At 54.3% G+C, this 10,118-nt stretch overlaps 4 protein-coding genes across 4 annotated transcripts; 1 reads left to right on the forward strand and 3 right to left on the reverse strand.

The window, feature by feature from the left end:
- Positions 1 to 455: 455 nt before the first annotated feature.
- PUNSTDRAFT_32515 (uncharacterized protein) lies at positions 456 to 893 on the reverse strand (the record flags this gene model as incomplete). Its single annotated transcript, XM_007389292.1, has 3 exons — positions 456 to 524; positions 599 to 763; positions 822 to 893. Coding segments are annotated over 3 exons (306 nt in total), but the record flags the coding sequence as incomplete, so codon positions are not given.
- A 3,587-nt stretch (positions 894 to 4,480) lies between these two features.
- On the reverse strand, positions 4,481 to 5,554 carry PUNSTDRAFT_139568 (uncharacterized protein; the record flags this gene model as incomplete). The annotated part of the gene is made up of 1 exon (XM_007389293.1): positions 4,481 to 5,554. One exon carries the CDS (start codon positions 5,552 to 5,554, stop codon positions 4,481 to 4,483), a length of 1,074 nt encoding a protein of 357 aa, XP_007389355.1.
- A 712-nt stretch (positions 5,555 to 6,266) lies between these two features.
- On the forward strand, positions 6,267 to 8,342 carry PUNSTDRAFT_147062 (uncharacterized protein; the record flags this gene model as incomplete). The annotated part of the gene is made up of 3 exons (XM_007389294.1): positions 6,267 to 6,512; positions 6,567 to 6,767; positions 6,825 to 8,342. 3 exons carry the CDS (start codon positions 6,267 to 6,269, stop codon positions 8,268 to 8,270), a joined length of 1,893 nt encoding a protein of 630 aa, XP_007389356.1. The 3' UTR covers positions 8,271 to 8,342.
- A 111-nt stretch (positions 8,343 to 8,453) lies between these two features.
- On the reverse strand, positions 8,454 to 9,390 carry PUNSTDRAFT_139570 (uncharacterized protein; the record flags this gene model as incomplete). Its single annotated transcript, XM_007389295.1, has 3 exons — positions 8,454 to 8,930; positions 8,990 to 9,229; positions 9,289 to 9,390. 3 exons carry the CDS (start codon positions 9,388 to 9,390, stop codon positions 8,454 to 8,456), a joined length of 819 nt encoding a protein of 272 aa, XP_007389357.1.
- Between the last annotated feature and the right edge of the window lie 728 nt (positions 9,391 to 10,118).

The raw sequence follows: 10,118 nt of genomic DNA on the forward strand, positions 1-10,118 counted from the left end.
TATTCAGGATACATCTACTTGAGCTCCACTGACATCCAAGGACACCGACTTTCGACATTGCTCCTATGTGTATGGAGTTGTTATCTTATCTTATCGTATAAGCGCCCAAAAATCCACCCAAATGCGGCAACTGTCATTACGCAGAGAAACCAAAGCGCAGTAGACCATACGATTACGTAACTGATTGTTATCAAGTCAGCGCTGACTTCGGCAACTCGGCAAACAGACGGATAACATTCGGAACTGATACTATCACATGATGTAAGCGATCCCACACCTACTATGTCACGCTGCTGCGTCCCATCTAAAACTAGCGCTCGTCCGTCCGATTAACACGGATAATCACGCTTTATCACGCTTTTGTAACGTTTTGGCTGGGGTCACATCCCTGTCACTGTGACGAGGCCCATGCGCAAAAACCAACTCCCTCCTTCGGGGGAGTCGGAAAGACGAACCAAAAAGAAGATTCGATCCCCTGGTTGGTAATTCTCAGATAACCATTGGTAGGCATCGAGGACAATCCGCTTAAAATTCCTGCGTAAACCATGATCATTCGCATACGAACCGGCAAAGATTTACAACACAGATAACGCTAGACTACCCAGCATGCAATTGCCATGTCGACGGTGTGATCGAAGGTCTGCCTCCAATACTTGAACGATGTCTTGCTCTCCTTCGCATACGTGCCGATACCGCTGTTGTAGTACGTGAGCTGCGTCTCGTCCTTGACTAGCCGGCTGTAAAGCTCGACAACATTGGTGTTCTATGAGCCGAAGATGAGATCACTGCGAAGTCGATGAACAAAAACACGCTGTGCTGACTTTTTCGCTGAACTGATTGGCGGTACCGTCTATACATACGACGAGGTTCCTGGCGTTAGATTTGCATGAACATGGCGGTGGTCCCTTGGCTTTGCGTTGTTGCTCTCCTTGGTTGCGACCTTCAGTCCCCGGCTTCCCAGACGGTCCCGGCGCCTGTTCGTCGTAGTCCAAGTCCGTCTGAGTTTGACCTCCGGTTGCTTCGGTCTCGTGCGACGGAGAAGTCGAAGGCGAAGTTGAGGCCGCGTCTTGGTCGTCGGCGGATGGCATGATTCCTTGGTACAGCGCGTACTGGGACAAGGACGATGGGGGAGGAAAGCAAGGGGAGCAAGCGTCTATCGGATAGGAGCACGAGATGATGGATCGCCCACGCTAAGCATTGTTTCTCAGGGAATTCGATATGAACGGATTCAGATGCTTTAAGCGAAGGAGAAGTCCTCACAAGGTTCAATATGTAACAAACATGCACTGAAGCTTGCTGCGCGAAATCCCGATGCGAGTGCACTAGCATCCTGAGCTCATGCGTTCCGGCCAGTAGTGATGCGGCAATCGAAGGCGCTAAGCGCGGTTGCGACTATCCACGAGGCGAAGAACAAGATGACATGGCCAGCGACGTTGAGGGCACTGCCCGTGGAATTCTCCTGACCATAATAAGAACCCGCACAATCGTCCGCGCAAGGACATGGGAATGAAGCCGATATAGTCGCAAGCCTTGTACAACATGCGTTCCCATTGGCGGCGGTCGGCGGTAAGTCACAGATGATCGGCACGGAAATTGGCGCCCGCCACCAATCCGCCACCTTGAATTAGTGGCGGACATGTTTACTCCTGCCTCGCTGCGTGTTCGTGCTCTCATCCCTTTGTGTGTAGTCTTCTAATAGCTCCATGCCTCCTCCACGAGTCCAGCTCTGTACACGAGTATTCCCATGCCATTGGCTGTCCTGGGCTCCTGTATATCTCGCGGACCGAACGGCCGCTTGTCGGCCATGGTCTGCGTATTCTCATGCCTGTCGGGGAGGGTAATACTAACTCAAAGTGTATAGATGAGCTCAGTGAGAACCCATGTTGTGACGACTGGCTAAGTTCTGTGGAGCGTTGGTCACCCGGGAAGATAGACTCTGAGGAGGCTCGGACGCGTTGAACCGTTGCAAGTATTCGTTTAGCTGGGGTAAAAATTGCATCGTACATGGAAGTGTCGCCGTTTGGTTGTTGTGTTGTAGGTTAAGCAAACGTGGTCCCTATGGACCGGGCAAAAAGGACATGATTGCGGGCGGAACACGCCGGTGCGCTATACATGTAGACAATTGCCACGCGGGAGGTCGTCCCTCATCTGGCGTCGTCGACCCCCTGTACAACAACTTCGCTAGAGGAGAATTGCTGCACTGGAGACAAAAATGGACGATTTCATGTCATTGATGCAATCATCGACTTTGTAAGTACCATGTATGGATATGCAGGTTCCTGTCTTCGTCTCCGTCTTCGCTGGGTAGCTCACTCACGACTCGCCTGGCTAGCCCCCTGACCTCCTTCCTCCATCTGAGCATGGACCATCCCACCTGTAGTCGACAGCAGCGGCAATGTATTGATCACGCCATCGAGAACCTGGAGGATCACATTAGGTCGCTCCACGAACGTCACCGCCAGGAACCATCTTCCTCGTCGTCGCAATATCCCTCCCCAGGTGTTTGTCGTTCGCACTCACCTGCACGCACCGACCAGCAGACATCAGAACATGATACGCACAATCTGTTAGACAGAGATTGTCAGGCTACGCTCGAGCAAATACGGGTTCTTCGCGAACGCCGCAATCAACTAGCCGCTGTTCAGCGACTGCCCACAGAGATCATCTCTCGCACATTCTGCCTCTGCTTGGACCTCATCAAAATGTCCCGACAATCATTCCCTTCCAGCTATGTCTTTGTCGGAGTCTGTCGACGCTGGCGAGATATTGCTCTGAACACCGCCGCCTTGTGGATCATCGTACCTCGCATCACGCTGCGACTGACGGAAATATTTCTGGCTAGATCGAAAGGTGCACCCTTGTTCTTGAATATACCGCGAGGGCCGCTCAACGATGCATCCATCCTGGCTCTGACTAGCCTTCATCGAGCACAAAGTCTTGTAATCGACAGAACATACATGACCAATCAACTAGAGCACCTCCTATCATGCCCTGCTCCACTCCTCGTGCGCTGTTCAATCAGTCTTTACGGATCCGACCTACCAGCCAATTTCTTGGGCCTGCATTCTCCACGACTCCGTCAGCTATATTTATCGTACGCGTCCGTTGACTGGACGGCGATGTGGTGCGAGCCCTCCATGCAAAGGTTGACAAGCCTCGAGTTGGTACACCTACCGCTACGCTCTTATCCAAGCGTGGACGAGTTGACACTGGCTCTGAGCCATATGCCTTTCCTCGAGAGTCTTGTGTTCGATGTGGAGGGCGGAGATCGGCCGGAGCAGTCTCAGGTGTTCTCAACCGTGGTCACGTTAAGCCGCTTGACAAGTCTCAACTTTTCCGGGCCTCCATCGTACATCTGCAACTACCTGGAACACGTCCGAGTTCCACTTACCTGTTCTCTGCGTATCCGTTTTTTCCACTCGGATCGCCTGTTCGACTTCTGCGTCAGATTGGCCTCCTTCCTTCGAGATCATGCCGTATGCCGGGATGAAGGCCCTTCGATCTCCCACATAGTCTACAAGGAACTGGGATACTCCTGCGTAGTCGCCGTGTATCATTCTTCTGAATCTCGGGCGCACCATTCACCTCTGCTTTGCTTGGAAACACCGCGGACCGAAAGCCACATTTTACCCGTCCTTCACCAACTACGCACTGGTTCCATTGATGTCCTGGAAGTGTACATGGTCGCCGAAGATCCGCGCGAAGACTCCGTCCTGCAGGTCCTGGAGCGATGCAGGGCTGCTCGCGAATTGATATTCGCGGACATCAGGTCTTGCGAGACCATCATACCTCTGCTCTCGCAAGGCTCCGCCGACCGATCTACGGCCCGGGAGACCTACACTTCACCTACAGCTCTTCCGTTGCTACGGCGAATGCAGATACGTCTGCAGTCTTATACGACCAGTGACCTTTGGCTGCATCTCCTCATCGAGAGATTTATCAGCTCAAGAACTCCTGTAGAGCTTGTCGTGAAGCCGGCTTCGCGGCTGCATCCTGCAGATAAACAGATGCTCGCCGATATGACCGTTAATGCAGAAGTTGTGATCGATCGAGATACAATGTATGTCAGGAGGCGACTCAGCCGATGAGAACTGGAGGACCTGTAGTCATCGCAGGCTGCTGCAACGCACAAAGTCTGGAAATGTTTGTTCGAGGGGGTTCTCAATGTAGGTCTTGTCTTCTGCCAGCTTAGTTCTCGTTGTTTCGTAATCCATGATTATCGGACGGCAGATACCCGTACTATGCGCACTGGAACGGCTGGTCACCAGGTGCGCTCGATACCCCATTCACCTGGCATACTGTACGCAGAAACCGAATGCAGGCGAGATGGTGTTTCCCAGATGTTTGCGGAAGTGAACACAGCCAACTGTGCGCATAGCTGTGGGAATTGCTACAGCTCATAGGGGAAAGACTAATACGCGGAGGTCGTCGAGCGCCTCAGTGCTGAACCTGAAGGCAACGGGGAAGAGTAATGGACGTCCTATTTTAATGTTACGAGGTTCTGGAATAAGGTCTTGAGCAGCGTGACGAGCGGTTTGTGTCGACCATGCGTCTCGCGGCCGGAAAGGCGCTGACAGAGATCAAGCTCAACGAGGCTCGTGTTTGGCTCCAAATCAAGTGGGAGATCGGCCACGGAGGAGGATGAAGGCTCGCTCGCCGAGGGGATCGCGATGCTTAGCGTTTGCAGGCGCTTGCAGTGCATCGCGAAGGATACGATGGCTTGGCACGTCAGCGCCTGAAAGGTTCTGAAGTTGCTCCCTGACCGCTCCAGGAGGTCAATGTGGGTGGCGGCCGGGCACGAGCGGGCAACGTGGTCCACGACGTGATCTGTCCAGTCGAGACCGACGCTGATGCACAGGACTGTGAGCTCTTCGAATCGCGGCATCTGGAGCATGATGGCCGCCGGATACGACCGGAGTTGCTCCGCTTCCTGGCCGATGCGCAGGGCGTGTAGCGCGGGGCGCCGAAATGCGGCCTCGATTGTACGATTCCAGTCCTCAAGGGTGGGATAGGGTTTCGGAGAGATGCACAGGTCGCGCGCGGGGGGCGCAAGCTGAAGGAGAGTGCATAGTGCGGAAAGGTTTCCACAGTACAGCTGCTCACTGACGATAGGGAGTGCTTCGTGCGGCGGGAACCCGCGGGCAGGAGACCTCAACGTTATTACTGAAGAGTGAACGTATAGCACAAGTTTTACGATGGAGGGCATGTTCCAGAGTCGTCGGAGCGCTTCCAGTAAGGTATTTGTCCCATCACCTGCGACAACTTCATGGACCGATAATTCGTGTAACGAGTATAGCTGCGACAGAAGGATCAGTGCGGGCGGGCCCACTTCGGGAGCGGAGAGGTTGAGACTGAGAAGCTGAGGTGACGCGAGGTCAACGAGCGTGCGGAGGAGTTGCTGGACTTTGTCCCAGTGGAGCGCAATGGACGTGATGCGGAGATGAGCGAGGCGTGAAGTGATGAAGAGCATTGAGCAATCAGGGTGAAGGCATGTAGTGTGGAAGTCGAGATAGCGGAGACGAGGGAACAGTCCTTCCTTGAGGCCATCGAGCATGGCGAAGACAAAGTCTGGAACTGACACGATATCTTGCTGTCGTATCTTGACAATTCTCCTCGAGTAGTGCAAAAAGCGATGCAGGCTAGAGTCGCACAGATTCAACGAACGGGAACGGTGCTGCGTAAGATATCTATATTTCAACAAAAATTGGGAGAACTGTAGGTCGTCTCGTCATATCTACCTGTCCCTTTTCCTCCATCCACTGGGGAATCAATTCAAAGAGGTGCTCGATGTTCACTATGTCTTCCCACAAGTAATCCAGGCCAACTTCCACCCACGCCTTGCAGGTAAGGGCTACACTGCGGGGATCACGGTAACAACGACCATCCGTGAAATCCGAGGCATAGGCAAGATACTCAGTAATGTGTGATATGAGCTCGGGGACGAGGAGAGTCCTATGCATAGTAGTTGACTGCGAGATGCTAGCAATTATCGTACCTAGACACGCTTTCGAAACGCGATCTGAACAATCATGTGCATAGGTAAATGGCTCACCGTTCGAAGTGGGAGATCAAGGGGAGTGCAAAGAGGTGCCGCCGGGTAATGCCGAACCGTCCACTGAGTGTGCAATAAACTCCGCCAAGACAGGGCCTGTCCTCTTCAACTTCCACGTCCTCTCGTGCTGGAGGACCAATAGCGAAGCTCGTTCAATCTTGCAAAAAGGTAGCGGGGACACAGTCAAATTGTGCGCTTACGTGACTGACACCCCATGGCGACCTGCCGTTGCAAGGAGTGCGGAGGAGATGTGGTCTGGGATACGGAGGCAGGCTCGTCCATATGCACCGAGTGCGGGACCCTGGAAGATGCTTCGCAGAGCGTGTTGACCTCTTCGCAATACGATGCGCAAGATACTTTCGTTTTCGACAACTCGCAGGCGACGACGCTGAAGAGTCTGCGGCACTCTGGCCGCAACCTTGCCGGACAGGAGAAACATGCTAGGCATACCCGCAACACGGTCAGGCATCTTCGTTCGAACGCGTTCTGAAATCTTGAGCTAACTGCCTTGCAGCTGGCTATGCATAGCTATATCCTAGGGATCCTTACGAGGTTGTCTCACCCCGGTCTCCTGCCTCGTGCTAATACCCTCTTCGACAACGCGATGACCACCGGCAAGCTGCGATGGGGACGTAAAGCAAAGCTCACGGCTGGCGCGTCTATCATCATCGCTTTGAGGGAGTCAGGCAGATCCTCGTTCCTGGACGACATTGCGGTTTGTCGATCTCAATCACAACATTCCGCTCAGTGATACTAATTACTCTTGGTGCAGCACATGATCGAGGAGACACCGTTACGACTTTCACGGACATTCTCTTCTACTGTCAGGCTGCTACGGCTGGATCTCGTGTTGGCGGACCCGGCTTCGCATCTCCAAGCCGTAAGCGCCCACATTAATGCCCTAATAGACACGTCCCCGGGAGCCTCGCTGCGCGTACCTTTACCTGCTTCACTCATCAAGGTCCTTCGATCCCTTCAAATCCACTTCCCAAACGTGATCAAGACCTCGACATCCCTTTCCACCTTGATAGCTCGCACGAACGCTCTGGCTCACCTGTCCACGCCAGCGACGGCGTGCGCTCTTTTCCTACTCTCGCTGGAGGCCGAGCAGCGCACGTCACTACCCAACTACAGCGAGCTCGCAAAGGCGCTTGGGGCAAGATTCAACGTTAGCGGCGGGGTCGTAATGGAACGGTACAAGGTTATCTACGATCTCGTCGAGCAATGGATCAGAGATATCCCTTGGCTTGAGGCCCATGAGAAGAAGGGGAAGGGCCGGAGCAAGGTCGCGAAGAGGGTGGTGGTGGCTCGCGGGCTGAAGGATGTAGTGCAATTCCAGGAGGAGTTGTGGAGGAAGGCGCTCGCGGAGGCGGCTAAACCAGTGCTCACGCTCGAGTTGGACGAAGAGGAGCTGGCGGAAGACGAGGTGATGAGTCAGAGCGACGGCTCTTCTGCCAGAGCGGGAAGCGAGGCTGGTGCATCGGCGGCGAACAGCCTCAAGCGATCCAGCCAGTCACCGGCCCCCTCCGCCCCTGCCACGATGAAACGGAGGAAGACTGGGCAATCGAAGAATGTAGACCACGCCACAGACTTCCTACTGCACCCATCCTCGGCGCAGTCGATACCTGGAGCGGAGTCCGCTCTTGGGTATGCTCCGTCTACCTCGCATCACCCGTCGGGTCGGCACGTTCAATATCATTTCCCATTGCTCTCTCACGTCCTCGCTGGTGACTCGCAGACGCTGTCGTCATCGCGTCCGCCGACCAGGCTCCAGATGCTCGCCGGTCTCCGTGGAGGATCGGGAGAGGAGCAGGTCGCGGACGAGGAGTTGTTCGAAGAAGGCGAATTGGAGGGCCTCATGCGAGATGAGGCTGAGAGGGAGGTCGTCAGGCGCGCGCTGGACTGGCACGATGAAGAGGAGCGTCAGGAGACGGCTCGTGAAGTGAAGAAGAAAGGCAAACGGAAAGCGGGCGAGAGTGAGCAGGACGACGGCACGAGGAGGATTGACATGGAGGCATACCAGCGATTGATGATGGGGTTCCAAGATGAAGAAGCCGTGGACAGCGAATTGGATCTCGGAACAGGTCCTAACGACGATACCTTCCAACATGACTTCGGGTTATGGAGTGCTGACGGCGAGGAAGGCCTGGAGGTCTCCGCCTGGCGGCCTCCCACTCCTGAAAGGGCTGCATACGACGATAGCCGATACGACCATTAATCAATTGGCGCAAAGTCTCATAAAGCGGATTAATGTATTGTACATACTGGAGAGCGTAGGCTCGGATTATAATATCTATGGATGGTATAAGGCAGCAGAAAGCATTCCGAGGTGGATTGTATAGGCTACATTCAATTTTGGTGAAGCAGACGGACGACGGTCAGGATATATGACGATGGAAGATTAGTCTAGATGGACGGAGTGACCCTTGAGACCTTGTCTACATTTCTCGCAGTCCGCGCGGGGTCCCATGCTGAAGCGGAGGACCTTGCGTGGGCCGTTCGTAGATGCAGTTGGACTTGGATGAGTGTGGCCTGGAGAGTTGATCGGGCCGGGAGGCGAAGCGGAGAAATACATGTGGGCAGGCGAAACGGAACGAGCTGTTCCCCAAGGAGAGCGAGAATGAGGCTGTGTGGTCGAGGAGGGTGACGGAGATATAGACGAAGCGGAAGGCGTGGAGGGCGTTGCGGGCTGGATACATATCAGCGGGTGGAGAGATGAAGGACGGGAGACGTGAGGGAGGACGAGAGGTTGCGGGCTGGGATCGGAGGCTGAGGGTGTCGCCAAGGAGGAAGCGCTCGTAGAGATTCGTATTGATGGACACGAGGGCCTAGGGATCTTCTCCTGGCTCATGCTGACATCGCCATCCATGGGCGTAAGCTATACAACTGGGTTTGAACGATCCGTACAGCCATGGGAAGGTATGGATATGTCCTCACCTGGGTGTCCGCTTCCATGCATTCGTCCGCACTCGCCTGTTCCGTCGGAAGCTGAAAGTCACCCGCGTTCAGTCCAGGGCTATCGAGACGAAGGTTGGCCAGTCGTGTTTGAGAAACAAGATCTTCGGGCGACCGTTGAGTACATCCTGATTCTTGTGGCGCGTGGATGTCTGGCGCAGTGACGGGCGCGGGTCGAGGCGGTAATTGAAGATGTCCTACCAGAGCGAGCGCCGCGCGTTTCTAGATAATCCGTCAACGATCTCCGGATATCATGCAGTCACGACGGTCCTCGGACGTACAGCGGGGCGATCACTCAGAGTGGGCGAAGGTGAGCGCGACCGCTTCAATGTTGGACCAGTGCGCATAGGGGAGAACGTCGGAGAGTGCATCTCGAGTTCCATGGTCGCAGTCGCCCTGCAGGCTTGGATCATGCGCTGGCTGTTGAGCGGCGGCGGCGGCGGTGATGGTGAAAGTAGGAGAAGGATTTGCGATTGAATACAAGGCACTTCTTATGTGACCTGAGTGTGGCTGTTGAAATGTTGATGGTGGCCGCTGCTGAGCGTTGCCCTGCCTTGCGGTCGAGCGCGTTCGCAATGTCGGCAGTCGCGTCCGACGGAAGTAAATCTCGCTTGGCATCTCGTATCATTTCCGAACGGTGCATAGTACAGCAGTACCAGCCCTGGTGATCAGATTTGTATGACTAGAGCGGCAAATGTCGCGCGGAGCCGGTGCATAAAGCACGACAACTCAGATCATTCGTTGTATCTGCCCTGCGCGTGGCTACTCGCCGGCTTATGTATGACAGTTATGACCTGCCTAATCATTAGATCATTCGTTGTATTTTCCCTGCGCGTGGCTACTCGCTGGCTTATGTATGACAGTTATGACCTGCCTAATCATTAGATCATTCGTTGTATTTTCCCTGCGCGTGGCTACTCGCCAGCTTATGTATGATAGTTATGACCTACCTAATCATTTGTCGTGTCCGCCCTGCGCGTGGCTACTCGCCGGCTTATGTATGATAGTTATGACCTACCTAATCATTAGATCATTCGTTGTATTTGCCCTGCGCGTGGCTACTCGCCGGCTTATGTATGACAGTTATGACCTGCCTAATCATTAGATCATT

The sequence above is a fragment of the Punctularia strigosozonata genome, assembly GCF_000264995.1.
Source record: "Punctularia strigosozonata HHB-11173 SS5 unplaced genomic scaffold PUNSTscaffold_33, whole genome shotgun sequence".
Taxonomy (NCBI): Eukaryota; Fungi; Basidiomycota; class Agaricomycetes; order Corticiales; family Punctulariaceae; genus Punctularia; species Punctularia strigosozonata.